Consider the following 27,181-nt stretch of genomic DNA (forward strand, 5'->3'; position numbering starts at 1 on the left):
CCTTGAGCTAGGTGTAGATGGCTGCCCTCAGGGTGCGCTCATTGAACAGTAGGATACATCCCTTGGGATAAGCCCAGTGGACAGTGAGATGATTAACCCAAAGAACTCTACTACTTCATCACACCCGGATTTTCCCCTTGAGCTAGGTGTATACGGCTGAGAGGAATGGTGTTCTGGCTTGTATGGCTTCGTCAGACCAAGACTTTGGGATCCTTCGAGGCAGTGAGGTGCTGTTGAGAGGACTGGATGCTGGCCCTGCTCCTTGTCAGACTCGGATTTCCCCTTAAGCTAACAGTATGCGACAGAGGATAATGGTGTTCTAGCTCTACATCAGGAATGGAGCTCATAATGACCCCATCTCTAAACAACTGGATTCTGCTAATGTTACTAATGATTTTATTAATGATTTAATGTTGGAGGAATGAAGGTTGCTGAGTCCAGTTTTGATTCTTTTTAGTCAAGGGGAGTAATTAAGGAAAGTAATCATGTGCCCTATAAATAAGTGCAATATGCTAGGCATCTTTATTACTATTAAATTCATGCAGTTTAATGTTTTGTGTTTGAATAAAGAAATAATTGAGGTCTAATATGAAGAGCTAAGTGCCTTAACGAAGAAATGGAAGATATAATACTAATGCCTTCATGAATATATTTATTTTAATAGGTTTATTTTTGTTTAATTGCAATGTCAAAATATGATAAATGCTATCTCATGGCTGTTTTTAATATTTATGTTATATGTATATTGCTTCTTTTCTTTATATCTATTCTTCTTGCCATGTAGCAATAAGTGTAGAAGATATTACTACTAGGCTGAGGAAACAAATCTTTGTCAATGGACTAGATGTATAATACTGTGTTTCTAAAATCTGAGATTTTTCTTTCCCATTATTTGGACTGAGTGAGGTATTTTGTATAGAATTCCCACAGAAGTGTCACCAGAGTCAGCCCTTTAATATGGTGTATTTCCCATACAGTTATCTTTGTAGTCATCCCTTTATTATGCTGTATTTTTCAAACAGTTTATCTGAGGTTTGCCTCTTTATTATGGTGACTTTCAGCATTTTCTATTACATGTTGATGGCTATTCCCTCTTTAGCTGTAGCTACTGCCTCAACCTCTGTCTATTAGAGCTGAGCCATTTGTCTACAGATGGACGGTGATTCAGTGACACAAAGCACTGTAGCATTTACAGTATAACTCTTGTTGTGATTGAACCCCTTTTATGGGAATCTGTCACCCCCTGGGACGTATATGTCCTATTAATAAGGGCATACAAGTAATAGAAATGTTACGCTAGTCCTACCTGTATGCCTCATATTAGTGATCTTGTTGCTGAGAAATGTGATATTCTGTCTATATGTTAATGATTTCATCTAGGCTCTAGGGCAAGAAATGCTTGCCTCCTGTATTCATTGTTATACTTATCACCTCCCATCAGCATCAGTTACGACCCCAAAATCCTGTGCCTGCGTCCTGCAGTCCCTCAGAAATACTTACCTCATCCTCCCATCTGTGGGCACTGCATTCAGGGATCTTCTGCTCAGGCACTGGCAAGTCACTGTGACCTCCGGTGTGCGCCCCGATAATAAGCTCTCCCCACTCTCTCCCTGCACAATCATTGCTATGAACCATGTGTACATGGTGATGACAATGCAGGGGGGAAGTGGGGAGAGCATTTTATTGGCGGGTACACAGGAGGTCACAGGAGGTCATATATAGCTAGCCCCAGGTGTAAATGGAATACAGGCTACACATTTTTTGGTGTGGTATATCCGTGCCAGCTCATATCTGTGTGTGCTCAAAGTTTGGCCAGTTTACAGCATTTTTCTTTTTTGTCCTGGCTGTCACTGTACTTAAATACAGCACAATTTAGCAAAAAAAAATTAAAAATACAGCCCACACATTTGTCGTAGTGGTATGTCCGTGGTAGATCATATCTGTGTGTGTGCTCAAAGTTTGACCAGTTTAGGCCGGTTTTCCATTTTTTGTCCTGGGTGTCACAGTACTTATATACAGCGCTGGTTAGCCCAAAACTAAAAAAAAAAAACGGCACACATTTGTCGTAGTGGTATAGCCGTGCCGGCTGATGTCTGTGCGTGCTCAAAGTTTGGCCAGTTTACGGCAGCTTTCTTTTTTTTGTCCTGGGGGAAACTGTGCTTATATACAGCTCTATTTAGCAAAAAAAAAAACAACATTTGTCGTAGTGGTATCTCCGTGCAGCTGATATCTGTGCATGCTCAAAATTTGGCCAGTTTAGGCCAATTGTCCTTTTTTTTTTGTCCTTGGTGTCACAGTACTGATATACAGCACTAGTTAGCCCAAAAATAAAAAAACAGGGCAGACATTTGTTGTAGTGGTATCTCCTTTACAGCTCATATCTGTGCGTGCTCAAAGTTTGGCCAGTTTATGGCGGTTTTCTTGTTTTGTCCTGGGTGAAACTGTACTTATATACAGCACTATTTAGCCAAACAAAAAAACCATTTGTTGTAGTGGTATCTCCGTGCCATCTCATATCTGTGCATGCTCAAAGTTTGGCCAGTTTAGGCCGGTTTTCCTTTTTTTGTGCTGGGTGTCACAGTATTGATATACAGAACTTGTTAGCCCAAAAATAAAAAAAACAGGGCACACATTTGTCGCAGTGGTATAGTCGTGACAGCTGATATCTGTGCGTGCTCAAAGCTTGGCCAGTTTACGGCAGTTTTCTTTTTTTGTCTTGGGTGAAACTGTACTTATATTCAGCACTATTTAGCAAAAAAAACACATTTGTCGTAGTGGTATCTCCGTGCAGCAGATATTTGTGTGTGCTCAAAGTTTGACCAGTTTACGCCAGTTTTCCTTTTTTTGTCCTGGGTGTCACAGTACTTATATACAGCACTAGTTAGCCAAAAAATAAAAAAACAGGGCACACATTTGTCGTAGTGGTGTCGCCGTGCCAGCTGATATCTGTGCGTGCTCAAAGTTTGGCCAGTTTAGGCCAAAACGTTGTATTTGTTTTGCACTCTGTTAACGTAATTATTAAATCTGATAAAGCCAAAAACATTTTTACCTAAAGTCCACATAGGTAAAAGTGTGGTTTTTAAGCACACATATCACATACTAGTTGCCTCCCAAATCACCCTTTTGTAGAGAACGTGTATAATATTATAGTCCATTTACAATGGGCAAGGTGCATGGCAAGGGACGGGGAAGTGAACGTGATGGTGATGGTGCAGGCGAGGCCGTGGACAAGCTGAAATTGGCCCACCGAAAACACCTACATCTTCTTGCCGGACTTTAGTGTCCGAAGTCCTAGGGGACCACGGCAAGACAGCACTATTGAAGCCCGAGTAGTGTGGAAAGGTTGTTGGTTGGATAGCGGATAATACTTCCAGTTACTTATCCACCAGCACCCTGTTTTCAACATGGTCAAGTCACAGAAGCCGTGAATCTGGACCGCATATTCCTTACCCTGATCCTCCTTCCTCCCGCCATGCTGAGTGCCCTGAGACAACTGATCCCACACTCGGACACTCCGAAGACCTGTTCAGTTTTCCAATTGGAGATTCATGCCTCTCACACAGTCCACTAGAAGTGGGGCAAGATGATATTCCATGTAGCGATGCACAAATCTTTGAGCAGCCACGGTCACAAGAGGTGGACGATGATGAGACACAATTGCCGGAAAGTCAGGAGGAGGACCAGGGTGGGGAAGTGGAAGATCAGGTGGTGGATGATGTAGTAACTGACCCAACCTGGCAGGAGGACATGCAGAGCAAGGACAGCAGCACACAGGGGGAGGTAGGCATCGCACCACTTCAGGCAGGAAGAAGCAGTGTGGTGGCTGAAGACAGAAGTCGTGCAACCGTTCCCCGTATCACCAACCTGATGGAAGTTGCCAGTCCAATTGTTAGGCCCTCCCGAGTCTGGTTATTTTTTTAAGACTCTGCCAATAACCCCCAACAGGCCATTTGCAACACCTGTCATGCTAGCATCAGCAGGGGTAGCAAAACTTCAAGCCTTACCACCACCAGCATGATCAGGCACATGGCAGCAAAATACCCAACTTTGTGGGCCCAACCCCATTCTCCAGGAACAGTGTCTGTGGGTGACACCACTTCTTCCACTGTTGTGCATGCAAGCCAATCCCCTGTCCACGGTGCATGCGAAGATGCCTCCTACCCTGCACCTGCCATTACCCACAGTCAAATGGCACCTTCATAAAGCATGTCCACATCCTTGTCCCAGCGCAGCATTCAGTTGTTCATACCCCAGTCAATGGAACGTTTGCGGAAATACACAGCCAATGCCCCACAGGCCACAGTTCTTAATTCTCATATTTCTCATCTGCTTTTAGTCAAAATGTTGCCTTTTAGGCTCGTGGAGACGGAAGCTTTCCTCAGCCTAATGGTGGTGGCCGTCCCAAGATACTCGGTTCCCAGCCGCCACTATTTCTCCCATTGTGCCGTCCCGGCGTTACACAAGCATGTATCCCACAACATTACCCGTGCCCTCAATAATGCAGTTACTGGGAAAGTACACCTAGCCACGGACACGTGGCCAAGTGCTTGTGGCCAGGAACGGTACATCTCGCTGACGGCACACTGGGTTAACATAGTCAAAGCCGGGAGGGACCCAGTCAGACCTTGGGATGGAACACATCTTCCTGACGCCAAGGATTGCAGGCCCTACATCAATCAGGGTTGCCCCCACTGTGTACAGCTCCTGCACCTCCTCCTCCTTCTCTTCAGCCTCCATCTCCGAAATGAGCACATCAGTCACAAGCTGAAAGCACTGCCAAAGCCAAGCGGCAACAGGCTGTGCTGAAGCTAATTTGCTTAGGTGACAAACCACACAATGCTGAAGAGTTGTTGACAGCTCTGAAAGAGCAGGCGGATGTGTGGCTGACACCGCTGAATCTTCAGCCAGGCATGGTTGTGTATGACAATGGCAGGAGCCTGGTGGCGGTTCTGAGGCAAGGTGAGCTCACACATGTACCTTGCCTGGCCCATGTGCTTAACCTCGTTCAATATTTTCTAAAAAGCCATCCGGAGCTGCTAGATCTTCTGGTGAAAGTATGCCGCCTGTGTGCCCATTTTAGAAAGTCATCTACAGCTTCAGCTGCCCTTGCCGTGCTTCAGCAGCAATTGCAGATTCCGGCTCACCAACTGGTGTGTGATGTTCCCACACGTTGGAACTCTACACTCCATATGTTAGAAAGGATTTATGAGCAGAAGTGGGCAGTTGTTGAATACCAGCAGGTTTGACTCCACACATAAGACCTCTGGAGTGGACATGGATGTCAGACATATGTAGCATCCACCAAAACTTTAAGGAGTCCACCAAGATGGTGAGTGGCGATGACACCATAATCAGCATCACCATCCCGCTCATCTGCATTCTGAAAAGCTCTCTGCTCACAATGAAAGAAAAGGCATTGCTGGTGGAGCACGAGGACATGGATCAAGGAACCATACAGGGTGATTACACACAGCCCAGCCTCGTGTCATCCCAACGTGGATTGGTTGACAATGAGGAAGAGGAGGAGGAGGAAGAACAGGAGCTACTTTCATGTGCTATAGACGGGACTGCAACCACAACTGTCATACCATTTGTTCAGTGTGGATGGCCTGAGGACAGGGAAGAAGAGGCAGAGAAGGAGGACACCTTGGTCAGTCGTCCTGTTGATGAGGACATGGAAGTCTTGCCTGTTACCAGTCTGGCATGCATGGCTGAATTTATGTCGTGCTGCCTTTCCCGTGACCCTTGTATTGTCAAAATATTGGGTACCAGTCATTACTGGCTAGTGACACTTTTAGACCCACGGTACAAGGATAACTTGTTCCAGAGGCAGACAGGTGTACCAAAATGGTGCAGTACCATAGGGCCATTGTTGCAGAATTATTAAAAATTCTCATGTCAATATGCTTGCGGCAGAGATAACAGTTCGTTGGCCAACAAGCAAGACAGGCAAGACAGACACAAGTCTACTCCAACAGAAGTAGGGGAACACTGGCAAAATTCTGGGACAGTTTTCTAAGACACTCCCATCACCCATTGTATTGTAAGGTTTCCAATGGATTGTAATGAATAAGAAATGCTCACACAAGAATTGAATTTACTAAATTGATTTACTTAATAAGTGATAAGATCAAATAATAGACAGTATAAAACTATAAATACATATGCATTAATCAGAAACAAGCATTATTCATACGTTACATTATTCAGATAGACGTGGACCAGTCATCCTCCAGGAGCCAGAAAAGACCGAGCACATGTGTCCTAGTTCTTTTAAATGTCCAGCTAAAAGGTGTGTCCAGCCCCACCATGTGGGGAATGATGTCACAAGTCTATTGTCCATTGCTATAAACACATCCCCTCAATACCTGTTTTAACCAGTATAGAGGAAGGGGCTTCATGTGTGCCACATGGCAGAAATACAGCAAGCTTGAGGAGGGGCTTCGGAGCACAAGATAACATCCTTGGGAACGTTTACACACCCAATCTAATTAGGGTAGTTGCCTTGAATATCAATGGTCCTTTGTTGATGGATAAACAAATGACCAGTAATTTACATTCCTTTATTTTAAGTAAGTTTCAGTGACCTTTTGCTTACCTCCCTGCAAGTAAGGATCCAATATATATTATATTAAACGGATTGAAAGCATTAAAAATAACTTATAGTATACACTCATGCACTGAGGCTGTCATGATCCCAGTGCAGGTTTTTGAGCTGCACACCTGGGGTTAATGTCTGGAGCTCGGTGCAGGTTTTGACCTGCACACCTGGGGTTTATGATTGTGGCCTCTTTCTGGTTCTAGGAGAGCTTCTTAAACCCCTGGGAAGCTTCAATCCCTGCCAGTTATACTTTTGCCTTTGGCCTAGTGTGCTGACCCCTGTGTGCCTGTTTGTTGCTATAGCTTGTTTATATGGTTCTGACCCGGTTCTGTTTCCCTTTGTGAGTTTGCCTGTTGATTTTGTACTGCGTTATTATCTCTGTGTATGACTCATTGCCTGTGACCTGACTACTCTCTGCTCACCCCTCTTGTACCTTTGCAGCTCTGTGTGTGACTCACTGGCTACGTCTTGACTATTCTCCCTGTCTATGCCCCCTGGTAACTTTGTCTCGCAGTTACCCTGCTAGGAGTTATCTTGCAGCTCCTAGCTCTGTGGAGTTTAGGCCACGCCCCTAGCAGTCACGTGCTTCAGGTCCTGCGGCTCTGATGTACTCATCTACTCGGCTGCTGCCCGCTCCACAGGTATCTTTGAGCACTATTCGCTTTACTCAGGACACGCGCACTGGCTCGGTGAGCAAGTTCAGTGCGGTGTTCCTGACAGAGGCACTGGGTAATCTCACAAGTAATGCAATCTTCTCTAAGATGCTGATGGAGTACCTTGCTTACCATACCAACATCCTCTGTGATTCCTCTGTGCCTTTTAATTATCCAAGCTGGACACGTGGCATGAGCTGGCTCTCTATGCCTTGGAGATCCTTGCCTTCCCTGCCGCTAGCGTTTTGTCCAAGCTGATTTTTAGTGCTGCTGGTGGCATAATCACAGATAAGCGCATTCGCCTTTCTACGGAAAATGCAGACAGGCTGACTCTTATAAAAATGAACAAGGGATGGATTGGGTCTGACTTCTCGACACCACCAAATGATGACAGCGAAGCATAAACTCCAATGCAGTGTTTTTTTGGGAGGTGTATTCCCATGCACCTCTTCACAACCAAACATGGATATACACTTCCTGATTTTGGCTATTTGGTGTCCTCCTCCTTCCTTCTCCTCATCCTCACCGTCCATTACCACTTGAACACCAGGGTGGGTGAATGTATTCAGTCATGCTCCAGCCACTCTATGTTTTGGCAAGGGTGTTATGATGCCCATCACCAAAATGGAAAAAATATGTACAACCCCAAGGGCAAGTGTTTGCCAGACCATACACTAAGTGTATGGGCATTCCAAGTCTAGGAGACCCGCTCCTAGAAATTGGACCTATTTTTTAATCAGGCCTTCCTCCACGTCTGATCATTTACCACCACTAGATCAAAAGGGTTTATGTGTTCCGGGCAGCTACAGCCAGTGTCAAATTATTAACAAGGGTCGGTGGTTATGCTCTGCGTAAAATGCTTGTTCTGAAAAAGGTTGAGGTGTACTCCACAGGGGAAATGTTTGACAGCTCATACACTTAGTGTATGAGCATTACAAGTCTAGGAGACCCGCTCCTTTTTAATGGGACATTTTTGGTTAAGAGGCCTTCCTCCATGTTTCTTCCAAGGGGGGATTGGAGTTATTGGCTTGCAAATGACTTGGTAGCAGGGCAGGTCTTGCAGTCAATGCATAAGAAAACAGAATGGGAGTACAAAATGAATAATGTGAAGTGGATTTTCCTGTGCCCATCCAGTATCTGGGTTCAAAGGCATAGTGGGGTGAATATGATTTGGCAGCAGGGTAGGCCTTGCAGTCAATGCATAAGAAAAGAGTTGGGGATTACGAAAAGAATAATGTGAAGTGGATTTTCCGGTGGCCATCCGGTACGTGGCTTGAAAAGATTATTGGGGTGCATGTAAGTTTTGGGCAAGCCAGGCCTTGCATTCAATGCACATTTTTTCTGGAAGCCCTCCTGGACCTCTCGTGAGGTGGGGTGTGTCGTAATTCTTGGCAGCCCATCCACTCACTGCATAGGCAATAACAGTTTAGGACACCCACTGTTTAATAATGGCCCTTTAAGAAGATTAATGTCACCTGATGCCCCGGTAAAAATTAGGTTCTGTGACTTTAAGAGTACCTCCTTCATAAATGAAGCAAGATGTGTCTGCTTACGTGTCACACACCACATGGCCAGCTAGAGTTGTTAAATGTTACAATGATATTTCCCAGTGAATGCATTTGTATTGGTTGAAAGCAATGTTAAAGTTGAAAAACGCTTCAAAAACACTGTGTCTGAACATAGCTCAAGTGGGGGAGGAACATTTTGGTCTGGCATTAATTATTTTGCCTTATATACAAGTCAATAACCTGGAAAGGATGTGCCTTAACATATTTCCCAGCAAAATCCGTTTTGGTTTCATTTTGGTATGTTTTTTTGGTGCACTGGTAAAAAAGGCATGAAACTCTGACAACATTGTTTAAAGCTGTGAACTAGGAGTCAAAAAAGCTTCCAGGGGCAATCCCCATAATGTTCCCATGTCATTTGAGCAGTGTTTCCATCATTTTCAGACATTTTTAGACCTTAAAAGGACCCCCGGGGGGATCGCGGTAAAAATGCTCAGGTCTCCCATAGACTTATGTGGCGCACCTGAGGCTCAGTTGCCACAGAGGTACTGCACTTCCTCCTGAGGTGTGGTGCCCCACCTTCCAGGTAAGGTGGAAACACCTGACCACACTCCAACACCTGCACCCCACACCACAAAGTAGTGTAGCAAAGCACCTTCGGCGGCTCCCTGCTTGGAGTATAGCAAAGCACCCCTTGGTGGCTCTCTGCTTGGAACATGAAACGTGCTAGGAGGTGGGTGGGGTTTAGTTTGCACCAAAAGAGCGGGAAGAGTTGAGTCAGTCAGTCAGTCTTTCATTCAGTCAATGAGTGAGGATGTAGAAGGACAGAGTGTGAGACAAAGAAGATCCCCGGGAGAGGGATGGAGGAAGGAAGTGCTGCAGCAAGCCACAGTGATCTGGGTCTGCTGGCACAGGAAAGACAGAGAAAGGAAGCATGATTCTCCATTGGGAAGAAGGATTAGCACGGAACGTGAGGAGAATAGGAGAACAAGGACCAGGGTTAGAAGAGAACCCTTCTCAAGTTCTAAGCGCAAGGCCGGGGTCCGGTCCCCGAGGTTGTACGGATACTAATGGTCCTGCAGCAGACACCGGAAGAATAGAAGTAGTGACCACTTTGTTCCCACACAAGACTTGGGGGCACAACAGCAACATATTAGTGAGCCGGGACTTAATAGCAAGGAGTCCCCGAAGCAGGCTACAGCTGTCTGCCGTACAAGTAGAGTTCATAGGAACATCTGACAGGAGAAACTCCAGTGTAACTCAGTACTAGGAGTACTTCACTCAAAGGCACTATAAGAGGAGACGTTCAGAAAAGGCACATATGTTGGCGGAGTGTTGGAAAGGAGTATTTCATCTGGCCTGGAGGTTGACTGAGTCCCTAACCCGGAGGACACAGCACGGAAGCAGGCACCTGTTTGCACAACAGACTGTGAGTAAAGCTTTGGAACTACATGCCCTGGTGTCCTCCACTTATTCCTGCGCCAACCTGCCCAGTACTGTTACATCCCTCGCGCCTGACACTGCACCATCTAAGTGTCACTTCACCTACCCTGCCCTGGGACTACAGCCCTGCCTGTGGAGGGCTATAACATCACTGCTGCACCACGCCATCTGTCCCAGAGGATCTGTCTGCAGCGTCGGCTAACACCTCTATTGCCGAATACCACAGGTGGCGTCACGAATCACTTATAAACTTTCACTACCATAAGCACACTGAACATTCCCCTTTTACAATGGGCGCCCAGGGCCACGGACCGGGTCACCACTGCTGTGACAATCCGCTCTGAGAGACCGGCCCGGTACCGAGTACCCCACAGCCCTGGGTGTGAGGGCGTCCCACTTACATTAGGCTTGTTGTTCTGTCCGAGTACCCGAGTATTCCAATTTGCTCAACCCGAGCAATGAGCAGCCGAGCATTTTAGTGCTCGCCCAACACTACTTATAACTCTCATAAGAATTTCTGAATCTTTGGAAAAGAAATGTCCTAATACCTTCAACTGTATGGTCATAGTATCATCTTCAGATTCACTAGGGCTTCTGAACCTGAAGCTTGGAGACTTGACTATATTCCAACACAGACCCTGAATACATTAAATAACTTTGTTTCATAGTTTTGGCCTAGATGAATTCTCAGAGGCGAGGCAAGTAGGGTGGGGAAAGAATTGTGAATTTATTCCAAAACATCTGTCTTAGATTTTGTATCTGTTCTGTCCTCACTAAATGAGGCAGACTCATGTAGCTATACAGGCAGATAAACCACTATACCGGGGTCCAATAAGGAGACTGCGGTTGAGTCTGTGCTTTTTTTGAATGTGATAGTATATTGGCGCGGTTAAACTATGAACAATCATAAGGCATAAAATCAGCGTATGATGCAGCAGAAATACACATTACACGTTATACATTGTGCATGAATATTTACAAAGCTGGTAACTGACCTAGAGGTGCAACTGACTAAGCTAGGTTAATATTAGAGCAGAAATTAACTACCGTATTTTTCGGACCATAAGACGCACTTTATTTCCAAAAAATTTTGGGGGAAAATGGTGGTGCTTCTTATGGTCTGAATATACTTACAAATCCGGTGATGGCGGCAGTCCTGTTGGTCCCGGTAGCAGCCTCCCTTCAAAGGCTGGTGTGGCAGTGCTCTGTGTTGCTGCAGTGGTGGGGCTCTGTGGTGAGGCGGGCCTCTGTCGGCATTTCGTGAAAGCCCTGGAACTCGGTTGCTGCGATGCTGTGGCCTCTGGGAATATGGCCACCGGGGGCGGCACATGCTCAGATTCAGACCTCATCCCAAAATTTCATCTCCTGAGATCTCGGGATGGGAGAAATCTGAATCTGAGCGTGCGCCGCCCCCCGGCGGCCTTATTCCCGGAGCCACTACATCATAGCAACGGAGCTGCGGGTCTTTGACAAAATGCCTGCGGAGGCCTGCTGCACCACAGAGTGGCGCTGCCACTACCCCTGTCCCAGTACAGAGTGGGGCTGCCACTGCCCCAGCATAGTGCTCAGCCGCCCCAGCATAGAGCCCAGCTGCCCCATGACAGAGCACAGCCACCCCAGCACAAAGCACAGTCACCTCACAGAGCACCGCCACAATACAGAGCACCACCAGCGCACCAACCTGGGAAGGGATTTCCCAGAGGCCACCTCACCAGCCTCTACCACCAAATGACCCCTGTGACCACTCTTCCACCTGTACCAATCCTTTCCCTGGTAAGCTGAATTTGGACTGTAAGACGGATCCCCATTTGACACATCACTTATTTTTTCCCTATTTCCTTCTGAAAATTTGGGGTGCATCTTATGGTCCTGTGCATATTATAGTCTGAAAAATACGGTATACAATGCATAAATACATACTGGCAATGCAATCGCAAGGGATATGTAATGGATGTGCTCCTTCTTGGATACAGGATGAAGGAAAATGGAGGGAAATGGAGGCTGAGCTACCATAATGCATTGCAAAAAATGGGAGGAGATTCAGACATAAGGAATAGGAAAAAGAGAAAATAGGACCGTGAACATGACTCTGGTCGCTAGAGGGAGCCAAAACACTACAAATATAGATTATGAATATACAAGTTTCTCTATACTCATACTAATAAATAACTGAAAAATTATGTAAATAGATAATCAGTGGTAACAAATTAGATTTCGGAGACTGAGCACTCCCCATCTGGCATCAACGAATGTCACTATCCCTTTCTTCTGAAGGCAACAGTAGGACCAGTTCAGATATCGGTCTGAAAAATGTTTGGTCATCCTTAATTCAACTTTGCGGACGTTGCCGTCCTTGCTCGGGAACATTGTGGTCACTAGACCAAGTGGCCACTGGTTCCGGTGAATTTGACAATCTTTCACAAGAACTAGGTCACCTATGCTCAGATTAGGTCTAGTAGATTGCCACTTCATCCGTGGCTCCAGGGTAGACAAATATTGTTTGCGCCACCAGCCCCAGAAAGTATTTGCAAGACTTTGTACTTGTCTCCATTGGCGCTTGTAGAGGTCCTTAGCATCGAATCCTTCTGGAGGGGCACTGGACAGTCCTGTTTTTAGGGTAAGGAGAGTAGCTGGCGTCAATAACAAGGGTTCCTCAGGGTTGTTAGGGACTGGAACCAAGGGTCTTTCATTGATTATAGCTGCGGCTTCTACCACAAAGGTGATTAGGATTTCGTGGGTAAGCCTCGCTGCTCCTGCTTGAAGAAGAGTAGAGTCAAGAATTCTCTGTACTAGTTCAAAGGTGTCTGGAAAATGTTCCTCAGTGTACAATAGTTTTGGTCCTGAGAGCCATGTTGTGCTTCCTAGTCGACTTGCGTCAACTGCTCTAGTTGCGTGATCTGTGGGATTCTGGTCCGTGGGTATGTATTGCCACTGTTTTACAGTAGATCTGATGTGAGTAGAACTGATCTCCTAATTTGTAGCACTCTGTTATTGACATAAAGGCTGTCTGAGTAGAACTTGTCTTCTGTCAGGTGGATATCCATTTTGGATATGATGAAATCCGCTAACTCAATGGCTAAGACTGTGGCACAAAGTTCTAACCTGGGTATAGTGTGCTCTGGTTGTGGTACGAGTTTGGCCTTCCCCATAACAAACCCAATGTGGCTCTGACATTTGGAGTCTACAGTTTTGAGATAGGCAACAGCGGCAATTGCTTTGACAGAAGCATCTGCAAATATGTACAGTCTTTGGCTTTGTATTTCTGTGAACGGCACAGGGGTGTATGGTCTTGGCACATACAGGTTGGAGAGGGCTGCGAAAGAGCTCTTCCATCCTTCCCACTGGATCCTCTTATCAGGTGGCAGAGGTGCATCCCAGTCAGATGTTTCCCTAGTTAAGTCTCTTAGTAGGGCCTTGCCTTATATAGTGACAGCAGCTGCGAAACCCAAGGGATCTTACAGACTGTTGATGGTGGACATGACACCTCTACGTGTGAAAGGCCTTTCTTCCTAGCTGACCTGAAAGGTGAAAGTGTCTGACTGTAGAATCCAGAGAAGCCCAAGGCAGCGTTGCATTGGTGCGGGGTCTGACCCCAAGGTAAGGTCTCTGAGACCGTTAAATAAGTCCTAAGAAGGGAATGCTTCCATGAGTTCTTGGCTGTTTGAGGCTATTTTGTGAAGCCTGAGATTCAAGCAGGCAAGCATCTCCTTCTTCTGAGAAGACTGATGGCAGTCTCATTTAAAGGCATGGCTTTCAGACAGTCATCAACATGTCTTTTTCTATGAATTGTCTGACATCTGATCCATATTCTGTTTCTCCTTCCTGAGCCGACCTCTTGAGTCCATAAGTGGCGACTGCAAGTGAAGGACTGTTGCCAAAGATGTGCACTCTCATGCGATACTCTGTGACTTCTTTTAGTAGGATCATTGTCTCTATACCGGAAAAATCTTAGGAAGTTCCTGTCTCTCTCTCACAAGGAAACAATGGAACATTTGCAGGATGTCAGCGATGAAGGCAATGGAATCCTTATGGACACGCATAAGTACTCCCAGCAGTTTGCTATTGCGGTCTGGTCCCGTCAGTAGAACGTCATTCAGGGAGACATCATTAAACACTGGAATCAAACATCACTCTAATCTGGCCTGGTTTCTTAGAGTGGTATACTCCAAACATGAGTAGGAACCAGCATTCTTCAGAGTCTTTGAGAGTGAGAGCTAGCTCTGCATGACAGTTTTTGAAAATCTTTGACATGAAGGAGAAAAAGTGATCTTTCATCTCTTGTTTCTTTTGCAGATTATGTTTGAGAGAGGAGAAACGTTTTAATGCCTGATTTCTGTTGTTCGGTAGACGTGGTCTGTGGGTTCTGAAGGGAAGAGGTGCGACCCAGCTGTTGGTCTCATCTTTAACAAGTCCCTTGTCCATTACCTCTAAGAACAACTTGTCCTCTACCGACATTGCCACTTGGGTGTTCTGCTTAGTTCTCTGGAAGACTGTGCACCCTAACTGATCCTTGTAACTTCCCGACACTATACTGCTGTCGTGAGTAAAGTCTATTAAATGATTGGGCAGTTGGATGCTGTGTGGTAGTTCTCTGACTTGGAATTTGTTGTTACAAGGTTAAAACAGAGATGGGTGTCCTTTCTCCAATGTGTTTGTCAGCATGCTTGCAACAGAAAAGGGGAGTGCATGCGTCCCAAGAATACGTTTCCTATTATGACCCATCCTAGGTCTAGCTTTTGGGCATAGGGAGCATTGTGGAGTCTATTGATATGATGTCTCACTTTATGAACCAGCAGGATATCTCTCCCCGACAGCAGGATTATCTGGGCCTGATGGTCGAGTTCCGGTATAAGGTGTGCTATGCGTTTTAAGTGATCGTGATGGATTGCCACATCTGGCGTAGGAATTTCAGATCTGTTGTCTGGGATCTGGTTACACTCAATGATCGTAGGTAGTGGTAGGCAGAATTGTCCATCTAAAGACTCGATTTGGTAGTCAGTAGTTTTCCTGCCTGCTGTTGTCACAGTACCTGTCTTTAATAAGTAGGGAGTGCTTGGCCCTTTGATGTTGAATAGGTCAAAGAATTTTGATCTAACCAAGGATCGATTAATTTGATCATCCAAGATAGCATAGAGTCATACAGCTTTGTCTCTATGGCCTTTTGGGTACACTCTGATGATGCATATTTTTGAACTGGACCTACTGTCTATTGTCCCTTTGCAGACTTCTGTACATTGTGATCTCTGCCATAGCTGTATCAGTGTTCCTTTCCTCCCCACCATGCTCACTCTCAGCTGATGTGTTTTATGTACTCCATGGAGCTGTGCCAGGGTATAGAGCAGTGTTATGATCTGTGGTGCCACATTCTGTGCATTTTACACTGACCTTGCAATCCTTGGTGAGATGAGTTGCGGATGAGCAGCACTTGTAGCAGATACCATTTTCTTTCAGGAAACTCCTTCGATCTGGCATAGATTTTCCTCTGAAAGCGCTGCATTTCAGGAGATGATGAGGCTTCTGATGGAGCAGGCACTGCTTGTCAGGGTCCTGCACCTTTGTATATGAATGGGAGCAGCCAGCAGACCTGTAATTAGAATCTGGAGAAGATACATATGTCTTGTGTATTGCCACATGTTCTGCGTGGATTTGCAGGTGGTGATGGTGTGGCACATGACATTACAAAGTCAAAGCTCTGATCATTTCTAATTCTCGCTTGTTGGTGTATAAAGTCTACAAAAATGGAGAAAGGATGGAATGGAACACTGTGTTTGTATTTGTACGTGGAACCATATGTGAGCCACCTCTCCTGTAGATTGTAGGGCAACCTTTGGACTATAGGGTTAACACCTCTGGCTGTGTCGAGGAATGCAAGTCCCTGTAGGTCATCTTTGTATTTGGCAACATGGACTTCCATTAGCAGGTCACTTAGTTCTCTAAGTTTCTGGAGATATTTGTTAGATAGCTTAGGAAAGTCATCGATTCTTTTGAACAAGGTTCTTTCTATTACCTCTGCTGAGCCGTAACACTCATCCATGTTGTGAGTTCATTTTTCCCTTCATCATTGAGGTCTGATGAACTCCCTCCTCTGGTGAAGGAAGGTAGTGAGGCTGATTACCAAACACCTGGGCAGCTAGATGATAACTGGGTGGCTGGAATTGAGGACTGGATATAAGGCTGCCGACGCCCTTCTTCCTGGCTGGTGATTTTCCTGCTGGATTCTTGGAGACCAGTCTGATTCCTGCATCTCAAAGCTAAGTTTTTCTGCTCTGCTTTGTACTCTTCAGTTTTGTTTTTGTTTTGCCTTGTTTTTTGGGAGTTCTGCCATCCTCGGCCGGGGGTGAGCTGAATTCCATTTTTGTCTCTGATCTGTTGATCTTTTGCTCTGTCTTCAGAATATACATGAGTGCTGATATAGTCTTTTGAAGCCTAGCGACTTCAGGGCCTGTTTTTCCTATCAGTCGGTTGGCTCATTTTGATAGGGTTTTTGCGGATGGCAGACAGCAGCTTTCCTATCCTGTCCTATGTAGTTAACTTGGGCCCCATCATCTGCTCAACCTATCTTTCTATCTGTGTTAGTGTTTTCATCTTGCTTCACCGTCATTATATGTTGGGGGCTGCCTATTGCTTTGGGGTCTGCTCTGGGGCTGTTTAGTTTTTCCCCTTTCTGTCTTTAGGCTATGTAGTTCTCCGGCTGTGATCGAGGGGTCTAGGGCACCGTAGGAACCCCCCACGGCTACTGCTAGTTGTTGTGGCTAGGTTCAGGGGTCTGCAATCCGATAGCTGCCAACCTCTCTGGTTTTTCTGGACTTAGCTGGTATTTTGTTTTTTCCTCCTTCGGTGACTCATCATAACACATCCAGCCTCTTCCAGATCTCTTTGAGGCCAGTCTCAAGGCGGTTTATATTAATGTCTGTGATCCTTACTGCGTGTTTGACTGACTCTTCTCCCAGGTGTTTGACTAAGAGGTCTATCTCTTCCCTGTGTTGTAGCCCCGAGTCTCTAGTGACATTTTGGAAGGAAGCTTTCCAAGCTCTGTAACCTTCAGCTTGGTCAGTGATTTTCATGAGTCCCTTGGCAACCAGTTCACGTCGTTAAAGAACTTAGCAAATTCTGTTGTGAACCGGTTGACAGCAGAGTATACTGGTGATGGGTCGTCTTCATAGTGATGTGAAGTGTGTTCCTACCTGTTAGTATCCTCAGGGTGGCGCCAGCCGGTTCTATTGCTTTGGTCTGGCCTACGGTGTGTCAGCAGGGTGATTTACATTGGTTACCTGGTGGTGGGCAAGGTAGTCATTAGCAGAGTTGTTTTTCTCCACATTTTCGAGTTTGTTTCTTTTCTGGAGCTGAGCCTCATGATAACTCTCGCTCGCTTTACTGGAGATGTTGTGTTCTTGTTTTGGTACCAGTTCAGGGTTATAGTTTAGATCAGGAAGTTCATTAACATACTGAGATGTGCATTGTGGTGAATCTTGCAGTGGAAACGGCAGACTGCTTTGTCTATGCAGCTCAGGGTTTTGCGCAACTTCTAGTGATTCTGCTTCAGCGAGGGCTGAGGCAGCTTCCCTTTTTGCTGCTAGGCTTTCTAAGGCGGCATCTATGCTTTCCCTAACTGTGTCCTCTCATGGCCAGCTGTTTCTAAGCGTGACTTCCTCTCTTCGTCATCTATGCGTGCTTTCTTTAACTGCGCCCTTCTCTCTTGGTCGGCTCTCTCGAAGCGTGACCTTCTCTGTTGGTCATCTATGCATGCTTTAACTGCGTCCTTCTCTCTTGGTCAGCTCTCTCTAAGCGTGACCTTCTCTCTTTGTCATCTATGCATGCTTTCTCTAATTTAAGTTGCATCTCTTGGTCAGCAAAGCTTGCTCACATTTTGGCGGCTTCAGCATTTGCGCGGGCAATGGCGACTGCACTGCTGATGTATGTTGTCTTTGAGGAGACAGAAGTAAGGGCTCTTGTCCTGTGTGATTTGTGGGACATGGTGTTTTGGGGAAATGCTTGGCTGTGCAGAGATTGCTATAGCTGTATTAAGTCTCTGTGTAGCCGATGACTTGAATCCCACTAGCTGGATGCCTGCCATTTCACTGTTCTGTCCTCACTAAATGATGCAGGCTCATGTAGATATACAGGCAGATAAACTGCTATACCGGGGTCCAATAAGGAGACTGTGGTTGAGTCTGTGCTTTTATTGAACGTGATAGTATATTGGTGAGGTGAAACTGTAAACCATCATAAGGCATACAATTAGTGTATGATGCAGCAGAAATACACATTACACATGTCATACATTGTGCATGAACATTTACAAAGCTGGTAACTGATCTAGAGGTGCAACTGACTAAGCTAGGCTAACATTAGAGCAGAAATTAACTATAAAATGCATAAATACATACCGGCAATGCAATCGCAAGGGGGATGTAATGGATGTGAAATGGAGGGAAATGGAGGCTGAGTTACCATAATGCATTGCAAAAAATGGGAGGAGATTCAGACATAAGAAATAGGAAAAACAGAAAATAGGACCGTGAATATGACTCTGGCCGCTAGAGGGAGCCAAAACACTACAAACAAATAAAGATTATGAAGATTATGAAGTTTCTCTATACTCATGCTAATAAATAACTGCAAAATTATGTAAACAGATAATCCGAGGTAACAAATTAGATGTCGGGGACAGAACAGTATCAGTAATCAATGTTCCTCTTTTAACATTTTGTAAGTTCACATCTGACATAGCTGTTGATTATATGCAGGGGGAAGCTTTTTGCAATGGATAGCACATTTTCATCTCTATTTCTTCATTATAACACAAGAAAGGACTTGTAAGGGACTAATAAAACATTCCCCTCTTGAAAAAGGCAGAATTATTACCATGAAAGCTCCGAGCACGGACACGTCTCTGCTAAGACGCATGTTAGGATCCAAGAAAGAAAAAGAAGGTCCAGCTCCAGGAGATAAAATCCAAAATTTTATTTGAATCACATTAAAAAATATAAATTCATGGCTGCTTGTGATCAGGTGTTGGCAAACAAATAAAGTTACCGCATGGGGATATTCCCAAAGTCTCTGAACGCGTTTCGAGCGCAAGTGCTCTTAGACTCAGAGTAGCTGTGGAACATCAGCTGGACAACATATAACATTCGATCACAGGTGATAAAAATCATCTAATCAAGAAAACACACTTTATAAAAACTTGTATTATATGAAAAATAGACAAAAGCACATTTGTGCTATAACACAAGATAATAAAAATTATGTACTTACAGTAATAGTGCAGCATAAATTCCTTCCTTTTTTGGACCACTGCCTAATGGCAAAACCACTGCAATGTATCTCTACCGCCACCTATAGAAAGAAAACTGCAGGTAATACCATTCTCCATGCTCGTAGTCACCATCCAGCCCACACCATTAAAGCTATCCCTGTGGGAGAACTCACATGTGCCAAATGAAATAGTAGCACAGAAGACAACTATAAAAAAGAGTTTTTTTCTATCAAAAATCATTTAAATAAAAGGGGTTATCCTAATTGGACTATCCAGAGAGCTGCAAGTATTGTAAATAATAAATCAAGGGATACTCTTATTAAGTCCAATCCCCCTATTCATAAAAATAGTGATTGTCCGACTTTAATTCTCACTTATAGCCCTTATTTCAACCAAATTTGTAAGATTATTAATAATAATTTACATATTTTACGCAAAGATGATACTATGAATGAATTCTTGAAAAATGGAATTAGAATTGTCTCCAGAAAGGCATTAACGTTAGGTAATAGTTTGTCACCTAGTTTATATTGCTCAGAAGAATCTCATAACAGTGATAAAAGTAACTGGCTGTCCACAGTGGGATATCACAGGTGTGGTCAATCACCATGTAAAACTTGTCGGTTTTCATCTAAAACTGTCTTTTTCCAATTCTGCCAATGATAAAGTAAAATTTATATTTTTTAATGTGATTCAAATAAAATTCTGGATTGTATCTCCTGGAGCTGGACCTTCTTTTTCTTTCTAGAATTATTACCATACCAGGGTCAGATCAGTGGAAAAACATAACATTTGTGAAAATTAATCACGCATTGATCAGTGCAGACTTTCATGAACCGACAGCCGATGCCAATAATCACGTAGGCCAAACTGTCTGCCAGTCTGTTGACTGTTGTCTAACTGTTCTTTTGCTGCCAGAGTGGACTACACACTGGCGGGCATCTACTTCCTTTCCATCAACTCATCTATCCTATAGTACTGCAGGGGTTGTCATTACTGTCCCTAAACTTCCAAGCATCTCCTTACCTGCCCCTTGTTAACACAACAATGCTGCTGCAGCAGCAATAACAGGTCCATGCCAGCCACAAACCTCCTAGCTGCACATTGTATTTGGTAATACTAGACTTTATTGCTGCTGCCATTGCTGGTCACAGTGCTACACATCTGCTTTCCTAACCCATCTTAACTCTCTATTGCGCTGCTCCTGCTGCAGCCATGCCAGTCACAGTTTTTTTTGGCTGTCCATTGTGTTTTATAATGCTAGACAGTACAGATCCCCAAAAAAAGATTTTTTTTAATTAGTTCTAGCTGAGAGATCACTTCTTCACATTCAAAACAGTACAGTAGACCTGTTTTGTCTCTCTAATTATCGGGATAATTTTTTTATGGCTTCTTTAGTTAGCAAAGTGTAAAGCTCTTTATATTCCTCAAAGAGGGGAGATTGTTGCACCCATTAGAACCACGGGCTTTGACAATGGGCACATTGTCTCCTGATGACTGGAGGAAATTGAAATCTAAACCAATGACCCTCTGACCCATTGAGGTCTCTATCTAAAAAAGGTCCACCGATGAACCCCAGGGCAGAGGGGGAAAATGTGGCGGGAAAAAGGGATCTGACATCTAAGGCCAGGTTCACATAGCATTAATGCAGTCCGTTCAACGCATGCATTAAACGGACTGTGCTAACGCTACTGTAATATTCTGAACGCGTTAGTGATCACGCTAGCACAGATGCTCCATCTGCGCTAGCAGTGACGGACCCTCGAACGCTGCAGACCGCGTCCGAGGGTCCGTCACAGAATGACGGCACATTGCTAATGCATGCCTCTTATGACATGCGTTAGCAATGCACTCAGAAATGGCAGTGTATGGCTGCATTAAGGGATGCCTTACATTGCGTTAATGCCGCTTTGTAACGCAATCCTTTAAACGGACTGCATTAACGCTATGTGAACCTGGCCTTAGTGATGACTAACTATGGTTCTTGAGTTAAGTAACCTTGTGTTTGGTGTGGGTAATTTGTCTGTGAAGGCGCAGTTGGGAGACATACATGAAAAGTTGCACCCTTGAAATTATAAAGCAGAAGGCAGGACTGATTGCAGGAATTATGTAATACATTGTGACATCTGTATATACCCACCATCTTCGCAAATTGGGTTAAACACATCAGATTTCCAGGAGAATGGTATATAATGAAGCAGAGTATATATTTGTATATTTTATATTGTATATTGCCTAGCATAGAGGACATAAGAGTTTTCAAGGACTGTTGTCATTGAACAGGGCTCCATGCTGACTATTTATGGTGCCAACCTTCGTGGTCAGGTAGGCTTAACAGTTCTATAGGGCCAAATAGTGTCTGTTAGCCATAATACATTCTTTCGCTGAAACCCTTTAATGTCCTCCCTTTTAAGAGTGTTGTACATATGCTGTATTAGTATACTTTTAAGTGATTAATTATTTTTAAAGAGGTTTTTTCTTTTGTTTTGTTCTCACTCTTAGAGGACCTCATATGATATTTTGATTTAATTGTTTTTTCTTTAATTGGTTACCCCAACCATATGAAGGAATAATATTTAGAATTTTTATACAATTTAAGTTGTTGGCAGTGGATAATTCAGGATACTCTCCAAGCATGTGACAACAGAGATTCTTTATTGAGGAACACACAGAAACAATAATATTACAAGCTTAATAGATCAGAAATAAATCATTTGTGTGTCTCTATCTGTGCAGCATCTACAGAATGCTGTAGATAAGCCCCAAAAGGCAGTGGCCGCAGCTTATTGCGGAAAAGCAAGGTGACAGGTCCCCTTTAAGTCCATAGAGTTTTTTGCATTTTAGAAGCAAGTTCCTCTTTACCCTTTTTAATATATCCCTCGGGTTGGCCCATGTACAACTCTTCTTCAATGTCACCATGTAGGAAGGCTGTTTTGATGTCAAAATGTCTCACTGTCATCTGTTGAACTGCAGCTACAGGCACTAAAGTTCTGAATGTAGTTTGCTTCACAACTGGAGAAAATGTAGCATCATAATCTTCACCATACTTTGGCAAGTACCCTTTTGCGACCAATCTTGCCTTAAACCGGTGAACTTTACCTTCTGAGTCATATATGTTTTTGAAGACCCACTTACATCCGATAGCTCTTTTTCCTTGTGGTAGCTCAGTAAGCTCCCATGTCTTGAGTTGGTGAAGGGACTCTATCTCTTCATTAGCAGCATTTATCCACTTCTGCTTCTCGTGGACAGGCAGTGTTCGCATCTCTTGACATGTCTGTGGCTCTGGTTCAGGAAGTGTTGTGACCATATAAGAAAGGTGTCTAGCTGGGATACCTTTGTTTGCCCTTTCTGAGCTCCTGACTGGAGGTTGACTTGGTTCTTCTGAGTTTTCCTTGGTGGCTTCAGAGCTTATCCACACTTCAGTGTTTTCCTTTTCGATGTCTGAGTTTGGTGATAAAGATTCTTGTTCTTGCTTCTTAGGTTGAATAACTGGTCGAACTTCATGGAATTTGAGCGATGCAGAGTTTTCATCAATCACTACATCTCTGCTGATTGTTACTGTGTTGGTCTCTTGGTGCAGGATTCTGTATCCCTTTTGAGTTTTGCTATAGCCCACAGGACTCCTTGCTTTGTGTTTGATACTCATTGGAACGTTTTTCTTTGGGAACATACACAAACGTTTAGCTTCCAAATATCAAGAGGTGCTTCAGGTTAGACTTCTTGCAGTTCTATAGCTCATATGGAGTTTTATTTGTGGCTTTACCTGGCACTCTGTTTTGAAGATGGGAAGCTGTCATGATGGCTTCTCCCCAATACGTTGTAGGTAGATTCGCATCAAGCAACATACTTCTTCCACTATCACAGAGAGTACGGTTCTCTCTCTCTGCATTGCCATTTTGTTCTGGGTTATATGGAATGGTAGACTGGAACACGATTCCATCCTTTTTCAAAATGGTTTGCACCTTAACACTTGTATATTCGGTTCCATTATCTGCACACAGGGCTTTTGGCATTCTTCCAAATTTGTTAAACACTACAGCAAGATATTGTTCAAGTTTCTGTGGAACTTCATTCTTACTGTGAAGCAGGTAGGTGACTGCATATCTGGAGTAGTCATCAACAAATGTGAGAAAATAAAAATATCTCTTCTTGAACACTCATTGAACCGCATACATCTGTATGTATCAGATCCACAGGCTGTGCAGATCTAATGGTGCTTATTTTAGGAAAGTATTTTCTGGACATTTTTCCGTTAAGACAGCTAGTGCACATCATGATTTGACTACGCTGCTTGATTTCAATACCATTAGCAAGTTGAGATAGCTTCCTTACTGCTTCTGGATCTGTGTGCCAAAGATGTCTGTGCCATACATGGATACAGTTCTTATGCAGATCTTATCTAATACTGTACACTCATTCTTTGCATTTTAGCTGATAAAGTTCATCTTGGATTTTTCCTTCTGCAAGAGTGTGACCCATCTTTGAGATGATGCAGCTGTTATCTCTAAAAGTAACTACATTCCCCTTTTGTGTGAGATTCTTTATTGACAGAAGATTGCTTTCTAGGCTGGGAGCATAGAGAACATCCTTTATTGGGATCTTTCTGCTTTGTGCTGAGGAAACTGGACAGTGGAAGTAGATGTCTACTACTCCTTCTAAAGTCATACAGAGACAAATTAGAATGAAATACATTGTGTCTGCATCACATAAGATCCTCAGGATTCAGTTCTACTGGGACCAGGACAAACATATCTTTCAATAGGAACACTCATTAAATAGTATGATAACAAGAAACACAGAGTGTACACCCTAAATATATAAAAATATACAAAATTTTATTTATAAAGTACAGTACAAAATAATGTCAAAAATATATAATAGTAAAGTTCATGAATAGAGGGGAGAGACAAACAAGTAAATATGAAACACCAGGTCTGGCATTATAAATATATATAAAGAGGTGGGAAAGTAGCAGGGCTAATACAAGTCAATCATCATAATCAGTTCAACAATGTGTATATCAATGTGCTCAGTTGATAAACAAATAATAAAATGCAGAATAAGGTCACATTTGAATAGGCACCCAGGTCAAAAAAGACCAGTGCTGGATAATTGTAGAAATATCCATAGTCCCCCTTCCCGGAGTCCCGGAACACGCAGCCCCAATGCGCGTTTCGCATTGGCTTCATCGGGGAAGTGTTGGGGCTGCGTGTTCCGGGACTATGGGTAAGAGTGGCTTTGTTAGTATTTTTTGAGACTTTCATGCACTTTGAGATTTGATCTTTCATGAACTTTCTGTACCTTATTCCACATTTCCTTTGCAGTTGCACACTTGCATATATGCACAATCTGATTATCATCTACACTGAGGGACAGGTACGGACTGGGGCTGAAATTCAGCCCTGGCATTTGAAATCACACAGGCCCATGCTGTCCCTATCCCCAGTCACCAGATGGGATATATTACTGCTAATATTACCCTGGATGGAGGAAAGCAAATTTACTACAAGATCAATATTTCTAATGCTACCTGTGGCCTGCTGGAGTAAGTGACGTTATCAGCGACTTGAGAACCCCTTATCTGTTAACAATGCAGCAGACAAGGCAGCCCACGACCAGACAGGCCCTTCTGGCACTTGCCAGAATTGCCAGATGGCCAGTTCGGCCCTGCTGAGGGAGATTGTGCTTTGTGCTTTCTGATCCTTCTCTAGCCAATCATCTGCTAATGGATGAGGCACTTGTTCCTGAGTATATTTCCACATACCTTCTCTTATGAACAGCATCTTCACCTTGAATTTCCAGGACAGACAGTTCTGGTTAGTGAGGCTTGGCACTGAGAACTTGACAGGATTGCTGCTAGTGGACATCTTCTCTGTTGCTCTGTGCTGCTTTTGCCAGGGCTTCTGTTGCTGTGTTACTCTGAGGTTCTGTGTCACTCTGGGTCCATAATCCTGTTGGCAGCAGATTATTCAAGATACTCTCCAAACATGTGACAGCAGAGCTTTATTCAGGAACAATCAGGAACAATATATGATAAGCTTAATAGATCAAGAATATATCATTTGTGGGTCTCTATTTGTGCATCATCTACAGCAGGCTACTTCTCTCATACAAAGACACAGGAAAAACAACAGGAAATACAGTCACATGCTGTCCCTGTGTGAGCCTCTGGGAATTTTTTTATCTTAATTAACAGCATACAAATCTAGCAACTGAACACTCAGATAGGAATGGAGTTGTTGCACCAAACATATTCCAATACTAAAGGTACTGTCACACTTAGCGATGCACCAGCGATCCTGACAACGATATGACCCGGTCAGGATCGCTGGTGCATCACTAAGTGGTCGCTAGTGAGCTGCCAAACAGGCAAATCTCACCAGCGACATAGCAGCGGTCGGCAGTCTCTACTTACCTGTCAGACGAGGCGATGAAGACGTCCTCCCGCCCGCGTCCATGCGTCGCTCGTCGCCACAACAGGAAGCCCAGCAGGAAGCTGACGACGAGAAACGGCCCAGGACATTCTCACGCAATCAGCGATAACCAGCGGGGGAGCCGGTCGGAGGTAAGTATCACACATAGCGATATCGCTGCTGCGTCACAACAAAACCAGTGACGTTATAGCGATATTGCTAGCGATATCACTTAGTGTGACGGGCCCTTTATGCTAGTAGCTATGATTATCTAGTAGCATGTGGCCTACAAACAAGCTAGATGTGAATACCTCCAACAAAAAGATGTTCTATACGTTTTCTATACATATCAAATGAATTGTTCAGTTTGAATTTTTGATTAACCATTATTTTATAAAATGTCCTTTGAGCATCATTAGCATACTTCAGTAGGATGAAAATTATTTTCATTTTCTTATGAAAAGGCAAAATAGACAGGAAGAATATTTTCCTATTTTCAAACAAAAACCACAGCATACGAGAATACCCTTTTTTCATTGGAAAGTAGCTATAAAACCCTGCTGTAGATAACGTTATGGCAATAAAGATTTCCTCAATTTTCAGAATTAGTGCTGATATAACAATAATGACAGGTTTATGCCTAAATGTTTCTATTTGCTTCTGTAAGCTCAAGATGATGATGAAATGGAGAAATTATACAAATCGTTAGAAGAAGCCAGTTTATCACCAATTGGAGATCGCCGTCCCTCATCTAAAATTGAACTGAGAAAGTCGTTTATTAAACGTTGCAAAAATCCTTCAATCAATGAAAAACTGCACAAAATTAGAACTTTGAACAGTACTCTGAAGGTAAGATTGAATATTTTGTAATATTTTCTCATAAAAATTGTTATCTTCTTAAAACACAAGGTTTCTGAGCTTAACCTCTTCACCTCTGAGCATAATTTCACCTTCCTGACCAGGCCAAATTTTGCAATTCTATAACTTTGTTGTAATGACTCCGGAACGCTTCAACATATCCCAGTGTATCTGAGGCTAGTTTTTTATGAGACATTGCACTTTGTTAGTGGTAAATTTAGGCTAATTTTTTTTTTTGCATTTATTTGTGACAATATTGGAATTTAGGCTAAAATGCTGAATATTTTGCAATTTTCAAACTTAATTTGTATATCCTTAAACTAGTCATCACACAAAATCATTATTAAATAACATTTACCACAAGTCTAATTTACATCGGCACAATTTTTAAAACATAATTTGTTTTGTTAGGATGTTAGAAGGTTTAAAATTTGATTAGAAATTTCTTA

At 43.6% G+C, this 27,181-nt stretch overlaps 1 protein-coding gene across 3 annotated transcripts in view; it reads left to right on the forward strand.

Annotated features, from left to right (window-relative positions):
- The window catches only part of IPCEF1 (interaction protein for cytohesin exchange factors 1), a 575,254-nt gene that overhangs the window by 449,780 nt on the left and 98,293 nt on the right, over positions 1 to 27,181 (forward strand). For 2 of the 3 annotated variants that reach the window (XM_073585732.1, XM_073585733.1), the window contains one exon: positions 26,542 to 26,723. The exons of the other annotated variant lie outside the window; for it this stretch is intronic. In XM_073585732.1, the coding sequence (XP_073441833.1) occupies positions 26,542 to 26,723 (182 nt within the window). The remainder of the gene's footprint in view (positions 1 to 26,541; positions 26,724 to 27,181) is intronic. 3 annotated transcript variants of the gene reach the window in all.

This window comes from Dendrobates tinctorius, unplaced genomic scaffold (assembly GCF_039654945.1).
Source record: "Dendrobates tinctorius isolate UK_male_01 unplaced genomic scaffold, ASM3965494v1 ptg000087l, whole genome shotgun sequence".
NCBI lineage: Eukaryota > Metazoa > Chordata > Amphibia > Anura > Dendrobatidae > Dendrobates > Dendrobates tinctorius.